Source organism: Scyliorhinus torazame, chromosome 3 (assembly GCF_047496885.1).
Source record: "Scyliorhinus torazame isolate Kashiwa2021f chromosome 3, sScyTor2.1, whole genome shotgun sequence".
Classification (NCBI taxonomy): Eukaryota; Metazoa; Chordata; class Chondrichthyes; order Carcharhiniformes; family Scyliorhinidae; genus Scyliorhinus; species Scyliorhinus torazame.
Genome location: NC_092709.1, coordinates 193,636,740 through 193,661,490, shown reverse-complemented (window position 1 = coordinate 193,661,490; position 24,751 = coordinate 193,636,740). Strand labels below are relative to the sequence as shown.

Sequence of the window (24,751 nt, the reverse complement as noted above, 5' to 3'; positions counted from 1 at the left end):
GGGGGAAGTAAAAGAGCATTGTATCATAATCCAATTTTTTCATGTTTATGTTTTTTCTCGTTTATCAAAAAATAATTAGCGGTCCTCTGATTTTGTTCCTCTACGTTTTATTAAAGATCATAAAAGTTACGTCCTTTTGAACCAAGGTTCCATTCAGGGATCTTCTTGTTTAGTTATAACATTCAGGGATCGTCACACATCTGCAAAATGCACTGCAGGAACTCATCAAGGTTCCTTTGGCAGCACCTTCAAAACCCACGATTGCTACCATCTAGAAGAACAAAAGCACTGTCGTTGAGTTAACGACCTGGAACACCCTCCCTAACAGCACGATGGGCGTACCCAAACTATAGGGCGATTCAAGAAGGCAGCCTACTACCACCGTCTCAAGGGCAACTAGGGATGGGCAATAAATGTTGGCCTGGCCAGCGACGTCCACATCCCTTAAAATGAAATAATGACAAAATAAGCTAGGTACTGAATTATGTGGGAGAAGAGAACACATCTGGTGAACCACATGACAGAAAACAGATTTCTTAAAGATGAAATACAGCCAAATACCTTGCAGGTTTTCAGAGAAAAAGGACAAATTATTAAATCATAGGTTCCCTTGGATTTTACTCAGTTGAAATACTTCTGCTACAAGATTCCAAAGTAAACAATATCCAATCCTTAATGTTAGTAAGAAACGGAAATTGACCTTTTCCCTTTTCCGGTCTTGGTGTTGGTTATGTATAATTTCTAGTCTAGATTGTAACCCACTGCTGGACCTCCTCAGAAATCAGGCACTGATAAAAATGCACCCCCAAAAGTGATGCAACATCCTGGACTTGCAAACTGCCATGCTAATTCATAACCTTCCAAGTTACTGATTCCTATACATTACCTCTTTAGCATCCATCACTGTTCCAACACCCACAGTTAATGCCATAGTCGGTACTTGTGACAAATCACCATTAAAAAATCTAGCATTGGCAAGGATGGTCTCTTTGGCTAATGTTTTCACTCTTGTCCTCGACACCAGGCTAGATCCAGGCTCATTGAAAGCAATGTGCCCATCAGGACCAATACCTAGCAGGAATAGAAGTAATTTTATACATGTAATGAAATACGTTCCAAAAACATAATGCAATATAATTAAACTTTTGGGTGAGGATTGAAGGATACAACAATATTAAATGAAGGTATTAAATACAATAACTGTGACAGTTATAATTTAGAAAAGCTTCTAAATCTGCTTTGCCATGTTTAAATACTTGATTGGTAAATCACTTTGAAAATGGCACAGAATGCATTTATTTACACATTCATGTCCTCCACAACAAATCACAAACATTTCTCCCATGTTGATCGTGGGATGTTTTAACATTAAAGTAGTGCTCATCAGCATTAGGTAGCGCTTTGGAAATGTGCTAGTAAAATCATATTTATAAACATTAGGGCATTTAACTAGGACATAGGTAGCTTATGATGTGGCATTGAGGTGCAACACATAATACCAAATAGTTGAAGTTTTATAAACTCATTTCTCATTGTTTCAGCTGTGGCGCAGTTTGTAGTAACTCCAACGCAAGTCAGAAGGTTGCTAGTTTCAAGTCCCTCCCTAGAAACCCGAGTTCATAATTCAGACTGTTACTGCCAGCGCACACTAAGGGAGATGCCGGCTTTTGGACGTGACATTGAAACAAGACTCTGCTCAGGTTGTGTGTTCAGGTTATGGTGGCAACAATGATCCATGGCACCACTTTAAAGAACATGGGAGTTTTCACTGGTATCCTGGAGTCCATGCCCTTCTATGGCAAGTCACAGTCTTGGAAGCTGCTGAAGCAGTCTTTGTGTGTAGTGTATCCTGCAGCTGATACACACTTTAGCCAAGGTACAAGAGTGGCGCAGACAGTTGATATCCACGCTAATGGATGAAGTAGGTTGCTTTGTCTTGGATACGGTCAAGCGTCCTGATGCAGATGCATACACCCAATCAGTGCAGAATACTCCATTTGTGTCTTGCAGTCAAGATAATTAGAAACCAGACTAAGCTGTTTGACCTTATGAGCCTTTCAGTAAACACATGGCTGATTTTCTACCTCAGCTACATCTTCTCGCGCTATTCCCATGTTCGTGAATACACCAAAGTTTATAACGCTGTCTTCATCAGAGCACATCGTCCTTCGGGTACAGAACTTCAAAGACCCATAACTCTGAGTGAAGAATTTTCTATAAGTCCTAAACAAACCTATAAATAAAGAGAGGCTTTGGGAGCTGGTAAGTGAACCAATAGCTGTAGTAGCCTCTGCCCTGTTTTAGTGATTAAGGAATTTGTGTGACTGGACCAGATGGGTTACTGGGGAAAGGTGTTTCGGATGTGATGGCAATGGATTTGTCAACTGTAATGCCACTGGTGACAAACGGCGATTTAAAAAAAAAAATTGTTCATGGGATGTGGGTGTCACTGGCTGGACCAACATTTATTGCCCATCCCTAATTCTCCTTCAGGGCATGGTGATAAGTCTCTTTTTCAAACCTCTACAGTCATTGTGGTGTAAGGACACCCACAGTACTTTTCGGGAGGAAGTTCCAGGGTTTTGACCATCGACAATGAAGGCATGTGGATATATTTCCAAGTCAGGATGGTGAGTGGCTTAAACGGGAAGTTGCAAGTGGTGGTGTTCCCCGGTATCTGCTGCCCTTGTCCAATTAGGTGATAGAGGTCACAGGTTTGGAAAGCTGTTGAAGGAACCTTTGAGAGTTGGGCGGCATGGTAGCACAATGGTTAGCACTGTTGCTTCACAGCGCTAGGGTCCCAGGTTTGATTCCCGGCTTCGGTCACCGTCTGTGCGGAATCTGCACATTCTCCCAGTGTCTGCATGGGTTTCTTCCGGGTGTCCAGTTTCCTCCCACAAGTCCCGAAAAACGTGCTTGTTAGGTGAATTGGCCATTCTGAATTCTCCCTCTGTGTACCCAAACAGGCGCCGGAGTGTGGTGACTAGGGGGTTTTCACAGTAACTTCATTGCAATGTTAACGTAAGCCTACTTGTGACACTAATAAAGATTATTAATGCATTTTATAGATGGTACACGATGCTGTCATTGTGCGTCGGTGTGGAGGGAGTGGATAGGGGTGACAATCAAGCAGGCTGTTTTGTCCTGGATGGTGTCAAGATTCTAGAGTTTAGTTGTTGCTGCACTCACCCAGGCAAGAGAAGAGTATTCCATCACACTTCTGACTTGTGCCTTGTAGATGTTGGACAGGCTTTGGGGAGTCAGGTGAATTACTAGCCCCAGGATACCTAACCACTAATCTGCTTTTGTAGCCACAGTATATTTATGGCTAGTCCAGTTCAGATTATGGTCAATAGTAACCGCCAAGATGTTGATGGAGGGAGATTTAGCAAGGATCATGCCACTGAATGTCAAAGGGAGATGGTTGGATTCTCTCTATTTGGAGATGGTCATTGTCTGGCACTTGTGTGGCATGAATGTTACTTGCCTCTTTATCAGCCCAAGCCCGAATATTGTCCAGGTATTGTTGCATTTGAACGTATCTGCGGGTTTGCAAATAGTACAAAACATTGTGCAATCATCAACAAGTGACTTCTGACCTTCTGATGGAAGGAAGGTGACTTATGAGGTAGCAGATGATTGGGATTACGACACTACCCTGAGGACAGAGATGAGTGACCATCAACAACCACAACCATCTTCCTTTGTGTCAAGTATGACTCCAACCAGCAGAGAGACTTCCCATAATCTCATTGACTCCAGTTTAGCTAGGGCTCCTTGATGTCATACTCCGTCAAATGCTTCCTTTATTTCAAGGGTCGTCACTCTCACCTCACCTCAAGTTCAGCTCTTTTGTCCATGTTTGGGTGAAGGTTATAATGAGGTTAAGACCCAAGTGGCTCTAGGAAATGATAAATTGAGCATCAGTGCCATTGTTGCTGAGTAGGTGCCTCTTAATAGCACTGTCGACAACACCTCCCATCACTTTGTTATGGTTATCATCTGCCAGTTGCATGGCATGATTGTTACTTGCAACTGATTACCCCAGGCTTGAATGTTGTCCAAGTCTTCCTGTGTAAGGGAAATAACGTGTTCATTTTCTGAACTCCTTATGATGGCTGGTGGGAAAGTCATTTTGTTCAACGGAAAGTCCTTTACAGTTCCGCGTAGTTACAAATATATTCACAATGAAGTTTTAATAAACATTTGGGCTTTGTTAATTGCATGCTTCATGCCCATCACACGGGAAATGGTTCCAACATGTTGATTGCCTTCACATTTGAACCCAGCAGGTCTAAGGGCATCTGCATATCAAATCAAAATCTGCACTTTTCCTGAGACCCAGTTGCGGAGGAGGTGACAAGCAGAGGTTACAGCCACACCATTCACTGCTGACCCATTTCCTGAACTGTAATAAATTCAAACTGTGTACAGCTTAGCTTTAAAACCACCAAATTCCACTGTAGCCATGTCCTTCAATGAAGCTTTAAATAGCAACCCTATTTGAACAACCTTGGAAGTCATTCTGCAAAAGTAACCCAATCTAAATCATGCAGTTCCGTTAGAGTACAAATGCTCATGCCCCCCTGTTGCAGAAAGGGTTTGGCTGAAACCAGCTTTATCCAAAAGCCTGGACCCTGCTACTGCCTCAATTAGCTCAACAGCATGCTTTACCCTATAATACCATTAAGAAATGTTATACACAAATCATACCTCCAACAAAGAGTTTAATTCCTCCAGCTTCAGCAATTTTCCGTTCAAAAGCATCACACTCTGCTTGTAGATCTGGTGCATTGCCATTAAGAACATGAGCATTGTTTGGGTCTATATCAATATGCTTAAAAAAGGAATTCCACATGTAGGAGTGGTAACTTTCTGGATGATCCCTCGGAAGTGCTGAAAGCCAAATTTAACAACAATAATATTGCAATTGTACCTGGGTTGGAAAAAACTATTCTGAATTGTTACAAATGAAATAACCAGTTTATAAAGCAAAACACTCACGTTCTACTTTCCTCAAGGAAAGAAGTATACTACAGACGTCGAAACATAAAGTACACATGCATTTGAAGAGAAAAAGCAAACAGATATTTTCCTTTAGATACTCATCCCTCAGGGTATTTTATTAATATTAAGATTGAACATTAACAATTCCAAGATCTGTACTGCACAAGTACTTTCCTTGTCCGACAGTAGCATTTCCCAAAGTGGGTTCCCTCGCAGGAGACATCCAGGGGTTCTGTGGTAGATCCGGCTATTTTAAATTTGTAAAACAATAGCCTTTCCAGCATGTCCAATTGAAGGCAGTTTTTGCACTGCATTGGCTACTGAGAGGGACATCAGCATCCAATGCACTGAGAAGCCGGCTCCTGATTGTACGACCTGGGAATAGTGGCAAAATCAGTATTCACAGGCAAGGGCAAGGGAAAGAGTAAGAGTAAGGAGACTTCTGTTGAAGGTGAAGATCATTCCATTTTCATCAAATAATGTATCCAAACCCATAATTTTTTCAAGGAACATAGGTACTACTCAAACTCTTTTACTGGAGAGGGATTTGGTTTCCTCTGGAAAGCGAAGGTATTAGTTAGTTGGAACAAATGGAGATTGTATCCCAGTTCCATTGTGTAAAGTGCAATTGGAGTGTGATTTATATCAGGTCCAGTAGTTGTCAGAGTAAAGTTACCAGTAGGCAGAGTACATTTACTTTTGGGGAATGATTTGGCAGGAGTGAAGGTTGTGGCTTCACCCATGATTAGAGAGAGTACAAGGGAAGATAGGGAGACAGAAGTTACAGGAACAGTTTTCAGATATTTTTCCATCATGTGTGGGGACCAGAGCAATTGCTAAACAAAGTCCACCACCAGAGGTTGAAGTCACACCACAATTGGATGATAGAATAGTTGAACATATCCTTGAGGACGAGATAATCCTGAGGTGGCATTTGGTAGGACTTCATTAATTGAGGTCCAGGAGGCAGAGCCAGAGTTGCATAGATTATGTTAAGAACCGAGTACTGCTGAGAAAGTGGCAACATTCTCATGGACCTGCAGACAAGGCATGGACAGTCGTTCATCAGATAATGGTACCATCCAAATATCATAGGGAGACACTGCAGGTAGCACATGAAATACCAACGTCAGGACATGTGTAAATTCGGAAAACTCAGGCATCAATCAACAGGCATTTTTCCTGGCCAGGGCAGCACGGTAGCACAGTGGTTAGCACTGTTGCTTCACAGCTCCGGGGTCAAAGCTTCGATTCCCGGCTTGGGTCACTGTCTGTGCGGAGTCTGCACATTCTCCCCATGGCTGTGTGGGTTTCCTCCGGGTGCACCGGTTTCCTCCCACAGTCCAAAGATGTGCAGGTTAGGTGGATTGGCCATGCTAAATTGCCCTTAAGTGTTCAAAAAGGTTTGGTAGGGTTACTGGGTTGCAGGAATAGGGTGGAGGTGTGGGCTTGGGTAGGCTGCTGTTTCCAAGGGCTGCTGCAGACTCGATGGGCAGAATGGCCTCCTTCTGCATTATAAATTCTATGATACTAGGGCGGGATAAGGATGTAATGCAATTCTGTAGAACCTGTCATACCGGTCAAGCAATAGGTAAAACACAACATGTGTTTAGACCAGCACCTTTGATACCCATACCAGTGTTTGAAGAACCATTTAGTCGGGTATTGGTACTGTTATGGGCCAGGGTTTAGAAAATTTCAAAGTATATCATGGAGTTCACCTGACCCACAACTGTTTATGGATTTTCACCTGACCCACAACTGTTGATATCGATTTTGGTTATGAGGAGCGTAAGGGCCTACCTTTCAGGTGTTATTCAACAGAGGCCGCAAACACTTTTAAACAAAAACAAAGTTGATTCTACGAATCCAGTTAGCATTTCTATAAACACACACAGTAAGTATTTTTATCAACTACCAGTAAATATTTTTATCAACCACAAACATAAATACCCCACACAGCGACAGTTCTCTCTCTTTAATAACTTCCCTTTCAACTGTTTCAATTTGATAACAACATCCAATAAAACAGACAAACCCTTTTACCAAAACAGTAGGTTTGAATTCTTTCCAGAAAACAGGTATCACTTTTAGATTGTCAAGTGATCGGGACACCTTTTAACATGCAGAAAGAGAGAGACAAGAGAAACCTTCTTTGTCTGAATCCAGCTTCCAATTGTGTAAACCAAAAGTAAAACTCAAGAGCCACAGCCAGCTCCCAGCTCGAAACGCAAGTGAAACCCAGGGCCACAGCCCAGCTCCACCCACACAATGACATCACTGAAGACATTTGATAATACACACATTTCTTAAAGGGACACTCCCATGCAGTAGACCATTGACTAAAATGAAGGCAGGGCATTAATGCATTCTTATGCTCATGGATATGACAACCCGATTATATCTTTAAGAACAATTACAGCGAAGGTAGTAGTAGGAAGGTTGACAGAGTTTTTCACACGCTAAGTACAATCTGACCAGGGTTCTAACTTTATGTCTAAAATTTTCCAGGGCATAATTTGTAATATCAAGAAACTGAAGTAGACTGCCTATCACCCACAAACTCAAGAGCTTTGGCGAGATATCATAAGGCTCTCAAAATCTATGATTAGGGCCTACTGTCATTAATATCCAAGAGATTGGGACAAGGGATTGGATTTTTTATTATTTGTCACCAGGGATTCTCCAGACGAATCTGCTGGGGTTACTGGGTGGCCAGGAAACCAACAAGAGGGAACAACATACTAGACCTCATCCTCACCAAACTGCCTGTCTCAGATCCGTCTGTCCATGACAGTATCGGTAGGAGTGACCACCGCACATTCCGTTTCGAGACAAAGTCCCATCTTCACATCAAGGATACGCTCCATCATGTTGTGTGGCACTACCACCGTGCTAAATGAGATAGATTCAGAACAGATCTGGGCATCCATGAGGCGCTGTGGGTCATCAGCAGCAGGCAAATTGTACTCCGCAACAATCTGTAGCCTCATGGTCGGGCATATCCCCCACTATACCATTACCACCAAACAAGGGGATCAACCCTGGTTCAATGAAGAGTGCAGGAGCAGCACCAGGTATATCGAAAAATGAGACAATAACCTTGTGAAACTACAACATAGGACTACTCGAGTGACAAACAACATAAGCAGCAAGTAATAGACAGAGCTAAGCGATCCCACAATTAACGCATCAGATCGCAACTCTGCAGTGCTGCCACATCCAGCCATGAATGGTGGTGGACAATTAAACAACTCTCTGGAGGAGGAGTCTACACAAATATCCCCATCCTCAATGATGGAGGGGCCCGGCACATCAGTGCAAAAGATAAGCTGAAACATTTGCAATAATCTTCAGAGAGAAGTGCCGAGTGGATGATCAATCTCAATATCCTTGAGAAGTCTCCAACATCACAAATGTCAATTCGATTCACCCCACGTGGTATCAAAACACAGATGGAGGCACTGGATATTGCAAAGGCTTTGGATCCTGACACTATTATTGAAGACTTCTGTGCTAGAACTTGCCACGCCCATAACCAAGCTGTTGCAGTACAGAAACAACACTGGCATCTGCCTGGCAATGTAGAACATTGCCCAGGTATGTCCTGAACACAAGAAACAGGACAAATCCAATCCAGCCAATTACTGCCCTATCAGTCTACTCTCAATTATCAATAAAGGGTCAAAAACAGTACTTCCAAGAGGTACTTATTCAGCAATAACCTGCTCACTGAAGCTCAGTTTTGGTTCCACCAGGGTCACTCAGCTCCTGACCTCGTTACAAACTTGGCTCAAACATGGGCAAAAGGGCTAAACTCCAGAGGCGAGGGAAGAATGACTGCCCTTGACATCAAGACAACATTTGATCGAATATGGCATCAAGGAGCCCTCGCAAAATGGGTCAGCACGGTGGAACAGTGGTTAGGAATGCTACTCCACAGCACCAGGGACCCAGGTTCAATTGCGGCCTTGGGTGACTGTCCATGTTGAGTTTGCACTTTGTCCTCGTGTCTGCGTGGGTTTCCTTTGGGTGCTCTGGTTTCCTCACACAGTCCAAAGATATGCAGGTTAATTAGTTGGCTGGGAATCGATGGGCCGGCCAGGGACAGTGTTCTGCCTAACAACAGTCAGTGATTGGTTCCTGCGTGATGTTTTCTGAGAGAACTGGGCAGTTTAGACCTTGGAAGTGAAACAAACAAACGCGCTCTCTCTCTCTCCTGCTTGCTGAAATGAAAGAACTGCTCTATTGTTTATGAACTTTGTTTGGGAGTCTGGATCCTTTCTAAAAGGTCACGCCTTCTAGGTTTGTTTGTAAATATACATTTGTAATGAGGTTTTACAACTCCTGAAGATAATGAGGCGGCTTAAAAAGGGTTAAATGTTTAGTAAGTCTGGAGAGAAAACCGAAGTAGAAAAAAAAATTTCTAGCGACAGTGGTCAACTAACACAGACACAGAAAAGATACAAGAGACTTCAGTATGTGTCAGCGAGGGAGACAGGAATTTTAAGCTCTCTGATAAGACTACAAGGTTATTGGGAATAGTAGTTGACTGAATAGTCTGTTGTAAAACTTGGGAAAATTATCAGTTTAGCAGTGGTGCTACTGAAAGACTCAGTTTAGGGACTATTTTGTTTGATCTGTAGTTGAAGTGAGTTTGGATTGTGATTTGGGTATCTTGGGGAGAGATACAAGTTGGGTGCAAAGCAACAAGTGAATGCTCCAGAAGTCACTGGAAGAAAACTTGCCACTGTGCCAGTTCCAGGTGAGAAGACTTTGTGTCAAACTAGTAACAATCCTTCACTGGTTTTCACTGTGGAGGACACTTGTGCCATCCCAATAGTAACAGGTAATGAAGAGGTGATAGAAAGGAGGAACTTAGAACAATCATCCTCAATAGGGAAAAAGTACGAGCAAACTATTGGGATTGAAAGCAGACATGTCCCCAGGACCTGATGGCCTACATTCTAGGGTCTTAAAGGAAGTAGCAATGGCAATAGTGGATCCATTGGTTATAATATTCCAAAATTCTCTGGATTCCAGTGGATTGGGAAAATGTTAATATAACACCCTTATTCAAAAAGGGAGGGAGGCAGAAAATAGGAAACTACAGACCAGTGGATAATGGCGATCCTGTAGATGTAGTATATCTGGATTTCCAGACAGCATTTGATAAGGTGCCATACAACAGCTTAATGCACAAGGCAAGATTACAGAGGGTTAGGGGAAATGTAATGGCTTGGATGGAGGACTGGCTAATCGACAGAAAGCAGAGTCGGGATAAATGGGTCTTTTTCTGGTTTGCAAGTTGTAACAAGTGGGGTGCCACAGTGTTTGTTCATCGGGCCCCAGCTATTTACAATCTATATTAACCGGTAGAAGGTACTAAAACCAAATTTGCAGATGACACTAAAATAGTTGGGATAGTAAGTTGCAATGAGAAAATAAGAAATTTACAAATGCATATTGGGTGAGTGGACCAACATTTGGCAGATGGAGTTTAACATGGATAAGTGTGAGTTTATCTATTTTGGTTGGAAAAGTGGAAAAACAACTAGTTATTTAAATGGAGAGAAACTTCAAAGTGCTTCGGTGCAGAGGGATTTGGCTGTCCTCATGCATGAATCACAGAAAATTGGTGTGCAGATACAGCAGGTAATGAGGAAGGCAAATGGAATGATGGCATTAATGGCTAAATGAATAGAGTATAAAAGTAGGGAAGAATTGCTGCAACTATACAAGGCATTGGTGAGACCACACCTGGAGTACTATGTACAGCTTTGGTCCCCTTACTTGAGGAGGGATGTAGTTGCATTGGAGATAGTTCAGAGGAGGTACAAGATGATAAAAGGTATTGACAAAGTAGATGTAGAGCAGATGTTTCCTCTTGTGGGGCAATCTAGAAAGAGAAGTTATAGTTTTAGGATGAGGGGTAGCAAATTTTAAAGAGTTCAAAGGGTTGTCAATCTATGGAATTCACTACCCCAGTGCACGGTCGATGCCGGGACACTGAGTAAATTTGAGGAGATAGACACATTTCAATTGATGGGTTCGAGGGCTATGGAGAACGGGCAGGAAATTGGAGAGGAGGCCAAGATGAGATCAGCCATGATTGAACTGAATGGTGGAGCAGGCTCGAGGGGCTGAATTGCGTAATCCTGCTCCTCATTCTTATGCTCTTTTGTGACTGTAAAGATATTGCTGGGGTAAAGGAATAGTGTGAATTTGAAGTCTCATGTTTATATTGAGATCTTTCCAACCTTATTCCAGCCAAACTTATGTAGGACACAGATAGGGAAGATAGGAAGAATTTTCCCCCCTTAGTAGTGAGGTTAATAACCAGGGGATAGAGATTTCAGGTAATGGGCAAGAGATTTAGAGGGTATTTGAGGAAAAGTTTTTCACCCAGAGGATGGTGGGAATCTGGAACTCGCTGCCTGAATGGGTGGTAGAGGCAGGAACCCTTCCAACATTTAAGATGCATTTAGATGAGCATTTGAAATGCCATAACGTGCAAGGCTACAGACGGACCAGCTGCTGGAAAATGGTATTAGAATAGATAGGTGTTTGCCCGGAGGTGGCAACCATTTATCGACTTCTTCGCGGAAAGTTAATCGTCAGCTGGGGGGGGGGTTTAGGGCAACGTAGATTAGGGGGTTAGTTAGGCGGGTCCTTGTAGGAGGAGAACTGGCTTTTACACTATGTTGATTGTTCTTTGCACACTGTTTTGTATTGTTTATTATGCCAAAATGCCTCAATAAAATTGTTTGTCAAAAAAAAAATGTAGATAGGTGTTTGATGGCCAGCGCAAACACAATGGGCCAAATGGGCCTCTTTCTCTGCTCTAAAACTCCATGACTCAAATCTTTCTGCCTGTTGTAATGATGTTAAGTTGTCTTGTTCAATAAATATTTCATTCTTTGTTGAAAGTTCATCAGCAAACTCCTGTGAATTTGTTCAGTAACTTTCCTCCATGCTTTCTAAACAAAAAGTTAGGATCAATCAAACCAGGTTGCACTCTGGGATCTGACTTGTGCAATATTAAAGTCAGCTGGGATTGCAGCACAAGATTGAAACTTCACATGGAAAATAAAGCACATCATGCCATGCAATGAAGAGCATGACAAAATAGGTTACAATCAACTAATGTTTTCTACATAAATAAGCTTCTTGATTGTTTTTACGACCAAGTGCACTGGCTTGCATTCCAGATAGCAGAAACGCAGGTGGAGAATGCAAGGTCACAAGCCCGAGTTTTGCGAATACTAGGGAGCAATGAGCGATCTCAGGTGTTACATTATCATGATTAAATATCAAGTATTAAGCTTTATTCGTCACAAGTAAATACAAGGTTCATTTTGTATGAATAGTTTCAGGTAGTAAAGTTTAGCTGATCATAAACGGATTCAAGGTTCATTTCGAATGATTAGATATCTGGTAATAAAGCTTAACTCATCATAACCGTATGCCAGGTTAATTTTCCTTTTTTTAAATAAATATATTTAGAGTACCCAATTATTTATTTACAATTAGAGCAATTTTAGCCTTACGAATCCACCTACCCCGTACATCTTTTTGTCTTGTGGGGGTGAGACCCATGCAGACACGGGAAAATATGTAAATTCCACTTGGACAGTGACCCGGAGTCGGGATTGAACCCGGGTCCTCTGCGCCATGAGGCAGCAGTGCTAACCACTGCGCCACCATGCTGCCCCAAGATTCATTTCCTATGATGAGATATCAGGCAGCAACGGTTAACTCATCATGACCAGATACAAGGTTTATTTCCCATGATTAGAATCGGGTAGTAAAGATTAATACATCAGAACCGGATGCAAGGGGCAGGATTCCTCTTCGTGTTCCCTGATGGGACGGGAAATTGGGCATCGGGGCAAAATTGGGATCCATGTGGGCCCTGGCTCGATCGTGATGCTCTGACCTCCCCGCTGGCGGCAAAAATGAGGTCCATGGCGCATGCCAGCAGGAGCATGTAAATAAATGCAAATGGGTCTTAATGAGCAATTTGCATCCATTTAGCGGCCCGTACCCTAAGCTCCGACCTTCCGTGATTCTCCGGGAATCACGTGGGCGCGGATCACTTGTGCTCTTTACCAGCATGGCCCTGGCGCAGTCCACCTCGTGGTCCCCCCACTGCGAGGACCACCACTAGGACCAGGCTGGTAGAGCTACCCCCACCCCCTCAGGGTACCCTGTAGTAGGGTGCCCCTCTAGGGACCCCTGTGAGAGGGGAACCCCCCAGGATACTGTAGCCACCTAAAATGGCTGATTCCCGATCAGAATGGTCAAACCTCGATCTAAAATGGCGAACGAAAGAGGCTGATGGGAAAATCAGCCAACAGGACCCAAACGGACAGCTGCAGGCAAAACAGTGTATTCGGCTCTGGGGAAGTCGGCCCAGACCGATACCTGCAACCATCAACAGCGCAACAACCCAGCCATCTGCATACTAAGCAGCCATCCCCGGGAACAATTGCTACACATTAGCAACATAAAGCCGATCCAGACTTTCCGGCGCCAGCAGTGGCTGAGACAAAGAAAGGTGGACGACCACCCCCCGATCAAAGAATCGCCCCATTATTGGAGCATATCGAACCAAGTGATTGGGACCAAGTCCAATCACTTGGAACCAGGGTCAAGGTCCGCCCCGAGAGGCGGGAAGCCCCTGGGAACTATAAAAATAGGGGCCAAGTTCAGACTGACACTTCTTCTCCTACTCGCAACCTTTAAGACCCTTCGACGAAGAGACAAGTAAGTGTTACTCCAGCGATCGCTACCAGATAGGTGCTCCAGACTATCGACTCGTGCCAGCCTTTTTGAATCCCGCAGGCCAGACTCAATTCGATAGACCATTCGTTTCCCTGACCTGGTGGGCCATCACCAAAGTTAAGTATTGGCCTGTTAGTTGTAGGAAGTAGCTTAGAGTAGAATTAATGTACAAGTATTAATTGCTGTATATAATAAATGAGCGTTGATTTAACTCTTACTAAGCGGTGTGTTGGATTATTAATCATTACTCGGACTTGAACCACGTGGCGGTATCAGAAAGATACCTGGCGACACAAGAGAAAAGGTGACAGAATTAGAGCAATTAAACTAAGGCTAAAACGAGCAACATTTTGGCGACTCCGCCGGGACCCGATCTAGAAGTGGAAAACCATTCCGGGAGAACCCAAGAAATTTGAATTAGAAACCCAATTGGAAACAGAAAACCACAAGTGTTCAAGCAGTTCTGATCAATAATCATAATTCGGAAGTGGGTGTATGCATGCGTAACTAACAGGGCAATAAGGTTAAACTGATAGATTTTTGTTGCGTCAAAACTGTCGGAAGTCTGTATTTTCGGAAATTAACGAAAGCCGTACCCGTATCTACAACACCGCCTTAGCCCGTTCCAAATTTAAACAAAGCCGTCGGTTTGGAAAGATGGCCATGCAGGCAATGCAGCGCCTCATGAACCCCGAGGAATTTGCGGTCGCAGCGACCAGCAGCAATAGAGTGGGACAGTGTCCCACTTGGGAAGAGGAAATCCGGAAATACCTCAAGGGCAAAGGATGGCCCATGTGGAATGATTTGTGTAATAATGACGACTCAGGTGCCAGAAGTATAAGGCATACTTGGTGGGAGAACATGAGTGAGATCCATAAAAAGAACTTAGCAAAAGCTCGCAAGCCGATGGCAATTTTGTCCTGTCTGGCACAATTGCAAGGCACAGAGGAGGTCGTCAGTGTGCTCCGCAAAGAAGTAGAGGGCATACATCGTATGAGTAAAGTCGATGTATGCGAGGTGGAGAAAGAGAATCTGGAATTAAGGCGGAAATTAGCAGCAAAGGACGAAGAGGTGGCTGACGCCAAACGGGGTCACCAGTCTTGTCTGGCGCATTTGAGTAGTTTCCAGTCCCAGTACGAAAAGGCTTATCAGGACACGCAGCGTGCAGTCCTGGTAAAGAAACAGAGAAGCAGGTGGAGATGCTACAGAAGCAATGTCGTGATCTCAAGGCAGCCTTGAGAGCGCCCCACGCTGCAACCACAGAACAAAGGCAGAGCACCATAGACCATGCGAAGTGCCGGAAGCAAATTGCAGACCTGCAGTCACTGCTTTCTGTCCAGATGGGATTTCAAGAAACCTTTGGGGAAAAATTAGACCAGGAAGACGGCCCTGATTGGGAAGAATTACAGGAAACAGCGCAGAGATATGTTCAGGGAAAGCCCCAAAGGAGAAAAGCACCCCCACCCCCCACACAGCAGGTAGTTCAAGCTCCCATGAACCCTGTAACAACCCACCGCACAGCCACATCAGACGAGGCGGAATTCCTATATTCCACCCCCGTCACAGTGACACAATTACGGGACGCGTGTGCAAAAATCACACCGTTCCTCCCCGCTTCAGACCCACACCATTTCTTTGCCACCGTCAAACATCAGGCGACCATGTACGGCCTGGATGAGAGAGAGCATATAAAGCTCATGGTTCTAAGTTTGGATCCATCAGTAGCAGCAGCCCTTCCCGACCCACAGAACGTAGGAGGAGGCACCCTTGCAGAAATGCATACCGCGACCCTGGATGCGATCGGGTATAACCGGGGTGGCCCCGTAGATGGCCTAAATAAGTGTAGGCAGAAGAAGTCTGAGCACCCCACAGCGTTTGCAGGACGCCTGTGGATTCACTTTGAAGCCGTTTTTGGAGACGTAGACCGTGCCCATTTGTCCCCAGACAATATGGCCAAATGGACCCGCACCCTTATCTCCCATGCCACAGAGGCAGGACAGAATGCCTGTAATAGTTATGATCCCTCGGAGGAGGCTCATAACGAGAAGTCGGTGGTTAAAAGATTGTCCCGCGTTTGGGAGCAGTCTGTTCACAATAAACCCTCCGCTAAATCCACCGAGGAAAAGCAAGCCGCCGCAGACATGCAGGCAGTAAAAGCCACACCTCACAACCCCGCCTGGGTAAATGAGGGAAAGAATAGCCCCCCACCCAAATCACAAGAATGTTACAATTGCGGACATTTTGCAAAAGAGTGCAATGCCCCTAAAAAGCCACCGAGAGCCCAAGACAGGCACTCTCAGTAAGAAAAAGGCAGAGCCCATCCATAGCGTTAGCGCCCATTTGGATCAGATGGACTGACGGTGTACGGGCTCCCCCAGTTGGGTCTGCGATACCCTTTGGGATAGGTCAGGACGACCCGTAGTCGCAGCAAAAATTCGGGGACAGCCTATCGAGTTTCTTTGGGACACAGGAGGGTCCCGCACCACCATAAATTCCTCCACCCTTTTTCAGGACACGTGGCCCACTACAGCCACTATCACCCTCAGTGGCTTTACAGGCCACTCACAACAGGGACACATCACAGCCCCTGTACCCATTCAGATAGGAAACATAACCACAAAACACCCTGTAGTTTTAGTAGACCTGCCCCACACAGCAGAACACATTCTGGGAATCGACTTTATGAATTCCCACCACCTATCCTTCGATCCAGTCAACCAGTGTGTCTGGAAGATGGCGAAATCCGCTAGAGCCCCCGCAACGCTCAACATAGGGGACACCATGAACAAAATTAGCGCAGTAGGCGAGTTTTGGTTCAACCCCACCACACTCAGCACGGACAGGCAGGTTAGGGCAGTCCTGCAAAAGAACAGGGCAGCATTCGCGACCCACAAGCACGACTGTGGACGGATGACTGGCTCCGTACAAGTAACAGGACCGGACCCTAGACCACAAAAACAGTACAGATTCCCCCAAGAAGCAGAGGGAGAAATCCTAAAAGTTATAGAGAGCTTATTAGAGCAGGGCGTACTAAGATCGGTAGCCTCTACTAATAATGCCCCGATTTGGCCAGTGAGAAAGCCCGACGGATCATGGCGCTTGACCATTGATTATCGGGAACTCAATAAAGTCACCCCGCAGCAGCCCCCACCGTAGCAACAAGTCCCGAGACCATGCTCAAGCAGGGACTCAATTCCCGCTATTTCACGGTTTTGGACATCAGTAATGGATTCTGGTCCATTGCATTGGCAAAGGCGTGCCAGTATAAATTTGCCTTCACTTTTAAAGCGCAGCAGTACACGTGGACATGCCTGCCACAAGGCTTCCACAACACCCCCTCCATTTTCCCCCGACAGCTGGCAAATGGACTAGCAAAGTTTTCTTGCCCCGAATGTCTGGTACAGTATATAGATGATCTACTACTGCAGACAGACACAAAGGAAGAGCACATTGAGCTTCTGTCCAAACTCCTGGAATTGTTACATTCCATTGGCTGTAAAGTCAACCCCAAAAAGGCCCAGCTATTGGAAGAAAAAGTGGTATATTTGGGTACAATTATCACACACGGCAAAAGCGAGATCGAGCATAAAAGAATTGACTCGATCGCTAAATTGCCCCTTCCCCAGAACGTTTCAGCCCTCTGGTCGTTTTTAAGACTGGTTGACTACTGCCGAAGCCAGATTGACGGTTTCGCCAGCAAGGCAGCGCCCCTCTCAGACCTCCTAAAGAAGGAAGCCCCCTGGGAGTGGCTTCCGCAGCATACGGATGCTGTGGAATCATTAAAACAGGCGCTCATAGCCACCCCCGCACTACAAGTTACAGACCCGCTTTCCCCTTACGCCACAGAGGTAGCGACCACAGACCGCACCCTTTCAGCCGTGCTCCTGCAGGAACAGCACGGCCAGTTAAGACCCGTGGCTTATGCCTCCCGAATTTTAGATGCTGTGGAACAGGGATTTTCAGCCTGTGAGAGGCACCTGCTCGCAGTTTTCTGGGCAGTCCAGTACTTTTCCTACATTACCGGATTGAACCCCATCACCATTTTGACCGAACACACCCCCACCCAACTTTTACTGGACAGACGACTCAAGGACGGTATCGTCAGCCAAATACGCGCAGCTAGATGGACCCTTCTCTTGCAGGGACGGGACATCACAGTAAAACGGACAAAGACCCACACATACTTAGCGGACAATTTGCAGTACCCCGGAACCCTCCATGAATATGAAATCATCTCTCCACACCACAACACAGGCCCCTTTATAGCAAAAACACCCCCCAGAAAAATAGGAAATCCATCTCAGAGCTCCCCTCACCCGGACACGTGTGACCCCATTAAGATTTATGTGGATGGATCTTCCAGTCTTAGATGGGCAACGCATAACAGGTTGGAGGATTTATGTTGAGGACGCACAGTGACGCGCCCGAGGAGATAGCATTAAAACTCCCCGGACACTTAGGCGCGCAGGCAGCAGAGCTTGCGGCCATCGCGTACATAGTAGACCACCCAGATTCCTTCCCCAGCCCAGCAGACATATACTCAGACAGCCTCTATGTCTGTAACAGCCCGACAGAATTTCTGCCCCTGTGGGAAACAAAAGGATTTGTTTCCGCGGATGGGAAGCCCCTCCCCTCAGCCCCATTACTCCGCCATATTTTACAAAAAGCCCAGAACAGGACTTTTGGGATCATAAAAGTCCGCAGCCATAAAAGTCGTTCTTCCCCCCCTGGAAATGTAAAAGCCGACGCACTGGCTAAGGCAGGATCCAGGCATGGGTATTTCTGGAAACCCCCCCGAAAGTGCACCAGTGAGTGCAGTTCAGGTCACGCAGACTAGGATCGAGGATCTAGTAGAGGCCCAGAAGCAGGATAGCGCTCTCACTGAGATTGTGAAAGGGAAGTTTCCAGCCTCCTACGAGAGGTTCAGAAATACACTGACCACACATGACGGTGTGGTGTTAAAGGACACCCTTTATGTAGTTCCTGGGCAGAATAGGAACCAATTAATTTGTTTATTCCATGATGGTCATGGACACCAGGGAATCGATCCCACCACAGCCCACCTCAAACAGCTTTGTTGGTGGCCAAATCTCAAGGAAGATGGAAGACATTACATTGAGAATTGCCTTATCTGCGCGCAGAACAACCCCGATAGATATGCCAAAAAGGCCTACCTCAACCACACCCGACCCGTTAACGGCCCCTGTACTAACCTCCAGATCGATTTTATAGGTCCATTGCCCCCTTGCAGGAATGGCTATAAATATGTTCTGGTGGTCATAGACACTTTTACAAAGTGGGTGGAAGCATTGCCAGCCCGCACCAACACCGCAAAAACCACAGCCAATATCCTAACCCACCACATCTTTACAAGATGGGGACTCCCCCGCAGTATTGAATCGAACCAAGGTTCTCCCTTTACGGGACGGGTCATGCAGAACGTCCTCACGATATTTGGCATCACCCAAAAATTCCACATTGCGTACCACCCACAGTCGAGTGGTATAGTGGAGCGCATGAATCGGACCCTAAAAACCACCCTCCGAAAAATGGTCCAGCAGAACACCACTTGGGACTCAGTCCTCCCTTTTGCGCTGATGTTTTTGCGTAACACTGTTTCCACCTCCACAGGTTACACCCCACACACTCTTATAACCGGACGCCCCATGAAAGGGACAGAATACTTGTTAGGTTTAGACCTGACCAGCCCTGAAGGTACGGCCCTCACCCACGAGAAAGCCGTGGAGCAATTTGTTGCTTATGTAAAAACGGCTCAGTTAGCAGCCGCAGTTAAATTGGGCACCAAAAAGAAACAGAGCAAGGCCTGTTTTGATAAGGCAGTGCATGCAACGGAGTATGATATAGGATAGCAAGTGATGTTGTCTGTATATAACCCCAGCACATTCCGGTCTCCAAAATACTCGGGTCCGTACTCCATTGCGGATAAAGTAAGCCCATCAGTATACAAAATAAAATACCCAAATGGTAAGACTGCGTGGTTTCATATAAACCAGTTAAAGGCTTATGGAACACAGTCAAACCACGCCCACGTCATGCTTGACGCAGCAGACCACACCCCGCCCACAGCCAACTTAACCCGACCAACCCCCACCACGTCCAGCCCAGCCACAGACTCGCCCTCGACTCCACCCCCAAAATCTATACTCCGCCCCGGAATGCCCACAGACTGCAGCAGCAGAGACAGCGACTGTGACTCGGACGATAGCCACCGCACGCCTCCCTATTATCCCCATACAACCGGACCCACACCCAGCGACTCCGATTTCGACTCCAGTGATCCCTTCATGATCACTTTTCTAAACAAATCCCACCATCGACCACCGAACCACACAGACGACCCCGACTGTGTCCCCGCACAACTCGACACAACTTATTGGCACCCCGACAATTCCTACAGACTCGTCCGCAATGACAAAAGCAACCCCAACTCACACCAAGCAGCCCTTTCAGCCCTAATTCACTCCAGAGTTTGGCACCCAGGAGAAGGGGACGACCTCGAGTCCGACTCCCAAGCCGCCAACCCCTTTGCGACCCTGTTCGAAACAGAGAACAGAGGTGTCCACATGATGTTTAAAGGAAACGCTTGGGAGAAGTGTTGTCCTTCCTGATGGAACCTGCAGGATGTTTTATGTTGTTCGTACGTTTGTTTTGTGTTGTTCGTCCAACAGGAGAATTTTTTTCCAGCCGCTTGTTCAGCGGTACCAACTTATCTGTAGATACCTGGTCAGCAGACCAGACGCTTGTTCAGTGGAACTAGCTTGTCTGCAGACACTTCAGCTGATACCGGTTCGGGTACCAGACGCCCGATCGTAGCTGCTCTTGTGATTCAAGGATAGATTCACTGTAACAACCACACCACGATGACTACATTTTGTCCGTTCTTGTCGGTTGCTCAGGCAGTGGAGAAACGTCGTGAGACCCGCCCTGCCTGGGGACCCCCCCGTTGGTCAAACACGCTCGGGTAGGGGAGATACGGCATTGGTAGCCGTCCTACCCGGGGACTCCATCCAAATCTTACCCGTCGCGGCCCATACGCATCTCATTTGACATCCTTTCATTTCAAAAAGTTGTATTTGTTTAGGCGACCTTTAGGTTGCTGCCATATGCTATTTACATCCTGGAACATTAGGATGGTAAATAAGCACTGGTCCGTCATTGGGAAGTGTGCCGTGTCCTAAAATTTGTTTTTGGAAAAAAAAAATGAGGGAGTCACACATAATGACCAATTATAAGGGAATAATTGGCCCCAAAAGGACAGACACACTAACACACCGGATATTAAACCAAGGTAGTTACAGATACTATGCTTGTTTTTACAGAACTCCAGAGGCTCCAGGACCGGAGAAAACAAAAGAACACAAGAAGGAAAAGGAAAGAGGACAGCCATGAGGATTTCTTGCATCGTGCTCAACATTTTTTTCATGAACACTTGGTTGCGCGGGAACGCGGACCCCATTACTTCAAACCTCCCTGCCGTTAATGTTTCACTGCCCCGCAGTACCCAGAGCCCAGTCACCAGCGACACTGCATCTTCCTGGTGTGCCAGGTTCATAACCTGATACTCCCTGTCCTACGTGATTGAAGCACTGTTAGCGTTGGCGATACTCTGCTGTGTAGTGCAGACTATGCGCCTCCGCAAATGGAGGAGAGCGTACCGCGCTCGACCCCCGGTATATCGGATCAGATCCCCTATATTCGGTTATGACCAGACCCCCGACCCCCGTGATCTGTAACAAAATAATAAAGAGCATTCACTTGCGTTATTACTGTAAATAAAAAGATGTACAAAACTTTTCATGAACAAAAAAAAAAAATGTATTGATCCTGAGCTTGACTGCCAAGCCAGGAAAGAGTATATTAAATGTTGTGATTGTTGTTGTATGTTTTAGGAAGATAGGATAATGCAATGTTTAGTGAGTATAGTGTATTTAGGTAAAATTAGAGGTACCAAATTCGTTATTTTGTAAATGCATGCCCCTGCCTGACATAGCGCCCTTAGAATTGTTCAGGTTAAAAAAATGTGTGCATAGCTAGCGTCAGAGCAGAGGCCATGTAGGAGGTGTCCCCCCTGGTCAGGGAATGGAAAGAACAAAATTTGTGTGATCCTTCACGCTTCGCGTTAGGATCACAAGGAGAGAATGTAGCCACTTAAAATGGCTGATTCCCGATTAGAATGGTCAAACCCCGATCTAAAATGGCGAACGAAAAAGGCTGATGGGAAAATCAGCCAACAGGACCCAAACGGACAGCTGCAGGCAAAACAGTGTATTCGGCTCTGGGGAAGTCGGCCCAGACCGATACCTGCAACCATTAACAGCACAACAACCCAGCCATCTGCATACTAAGCAGCCATCCCCGGGAACAATTGCTACACATTAGCAACATAAAGCCGATCCAGACTTTCCGTCGCCAGCAGTGGCTGAGACAAAGAAAGGTGGATGACCACCCCCCGATCAAGGAATCGCCCCATTATTGGAGCATATCGAACCAAGTGATTGGGACCAAGTCCAATCACTTGGAACCAGGGTCAAGGTCCGCCCCGAGAGGCGGGAAGCCCCTGGGAACTATAAAAATAGGGGCCAAGTTCAGATCGACCCTTCTTCTCCTACTCGCAACCTTCGAGACCTTTCGACGAAGAAACAAGTAAGTGTTACTCCAGCGATCGCTACCAGATAAGTGCTCCAGACTATCGACTCGTACCAGCCTTTTTGAATCCCACAGGCCAGACCCAATTCGATAGACCATTCGTTTCCCTGACCTGGTGGGCCATCACCAAAGTATTGGCCTTTAGTGGTAGGTAATAGTCTAGAAGTAGGATTATTGTATAAGTATTTATTGCTGTATATAATAAATGATCGTTGATTTAACTTTTACTAAGCGGTGTGCTGCATTATTAATCATTACTTGGGCTTGAACCACGTGGCGGTATCAGAAAGATACCTGGCGACTCGTGAGCAAAGGTGACAGAATTAGAGCTAATAAAACTAAGGCTAATAAGAGCAACAATACCCTCCCAAAAGTGACCCTATCCCCCCCACCCCCGAGAAAAGAGACCCCTGTCTGGAAGCTAGAGACTCTGACTGGAAGTGTTCAGACAGGGGCAGTGAGAGGAATTACAGCTGTAACACATACCTTACACCACCAGGTGTCCATTCCTGGAAGGAGAGCAACTGTGACCGTTGTCTGGTTCCCACAGATCCATTGCCTGCCAACCATTCATAACTTTCTCGTGGTTGTCTGTGACTGACAGCTTCTACAAACCATCTGCAACTTTGATTCATTCAACACCCTTCAAGGTTCAGTGGCTTAAGTGGTGGAACCCAAATGTTTGTAAACATTTACCACATCAAAAAGAGTTAAGTGCGGTGAAATCAGGTGCTGGAGTGATCGGAATGCACTTAACTCTTTGATGTGAATGGTTTGCAGCTAATGGATCTGTGGGAACCAGACGTGGGTACAGCTGCTCTCCTTCCAGGAATGGAGAAGTGGAGCTGCCAGCTAAGTGTTACAGCTGTAAATTGTCTCGCCACCCTTGTCTGGACTTCTCTCTAGCTTCCAGACAAGGGTCCCGTTTCTGGCAAAGGGAGGGGGGAGATCCCGAATGCAGGGGTCTCTGGTCAGGAGGGCGGTTCACCCCCATACGTAGGAGGTAGGAGCGGCATCCAGGCAATCCGAGGATGAGGTTCAGGAGCAATTTGTGGTGCGGGGTGGGTGGCCGGCTGCAGCACCTCGCTATTGGGCCGCCTGCTCAAGGTGGCAGCCCGATAGCAGGATTCTATGGGAATCCTTCATATTCCACGCCATGCATAAAATGCTTACCACTTCGCTCCCAGGAACCCGGGTTCAATTTCGGCCTCGGGTGACTGTCTGCAGAGTATGCACTTTCTCCCAGTGTCTGCATGGATTTCCTCCGGGTGCTCCGGTTTCCTCCCACAGTCGAAAGATGTGCAGGTTAGGTGGATTGGCCATGATAAATTGCCCTTAGTGTCCAAAAAGTTTAGGTGGGGTTACTGGGATGGGGGGTGGGGAGGGGTGGAGGGTGCTCTTTCCAGATGCCGGTGCAAACTTGACGGGCGGAATGGCCTCCGTCTGCACTGTAAACTCTATGAAACCTCTGGCAGAAGAACACGGGGCTGAGAATCCCTTTCTACGCACAAAATCAGGACCGACGCCGGTTTCACTATTCTCCACCCCCCACCACCCCCCACCCCCCCGGACGCCGCGCCGAGTTTCCACCGCCTCAGGCCATTGCCTGAGGCCCGCTATTCTCCATCTTCGACCAGCCAAAATCCCGACGGCGTGGACCACTTATGGTCCCACTGTCCGTGATACTCGCGAGGCGGCTGCGGACTCTGTCTGGGGACGCCACAGTCAGGAGAGGGCTGATCGGAGGGCAGGGCGGGGGGCTTCATTTCGGACTGGGGGGCTATGTGTGCGGGTCGTCCGGGCGCGCGAGCTGCCAAAGCTGGGCACTATTTCGGCGGTCCAGGTCTGCGGGTTGAGTTGGCCATGGTGCACGGTGCGGCCACTGGAGGCTGCAGCCGTGGTCCTCTGACCCGGAAGTGCGGGGGGGGGGGTAAATCGGCAGCCAGACTTGCAAGCTCTACGACACCTGCCTGCTAGACCCCTGCAAGACGGTGAATCTGTGGCCATTTTTCCTGGTGTAAAAGACCACAGTTTTCACAACGGCTTGGGGACATAGTCCCAAAAACGGAGTATCCAGCCCAAAGTCTCCCAAACAGAAAATCCCGCCCAAGGTTTAGTTATGAACAGATTAGTGATGCTAAAGCCAGAGTATCTAATGAAGACCTCTGAAGTTGGCAACAATTGCATGGCAGCAGTACTTTGACGTTTAGAACGGCCGTTTCCAGTGGAACTGTTTATTTCTGTGTAACTATTACCATACCTTTCAAAATTCAAGTTGAAATACTGTTGC

The 24,751-nt window shown here is 46.3% G+C and overlaps 1 protein-coding gene across 3 annotated transcripts in view; it reads right to left on the bottom strand.

The window, feature by feature from the left end:
- Positions 1–24,751, bottom strand: part of LOC140408869 (glucosamine-6-phosphate deaminase 2) — a 49,710-nt gene that overhangs the window by 15,989 nt on the left and 8,970 nt on the right. For all 3 annotated transcript variants that reach the window (XM_072496679.1, XM_072496680.1, XM_072496681.1), the window contains 2 exons: positions 4,714–4,896; positions 887–1,071 (listed from right to left, as the gene is read on the bottom strand). In XM_072496679.1, the coding sequence (XP_072352780.1) occupies positions 887–1,071; positions 4,714–4,896 (368 nt within the window). The remainder of the gene's footprint in view (positions 1–886; positions 1,072–4,713; positions 4,897–24,751) is intronic.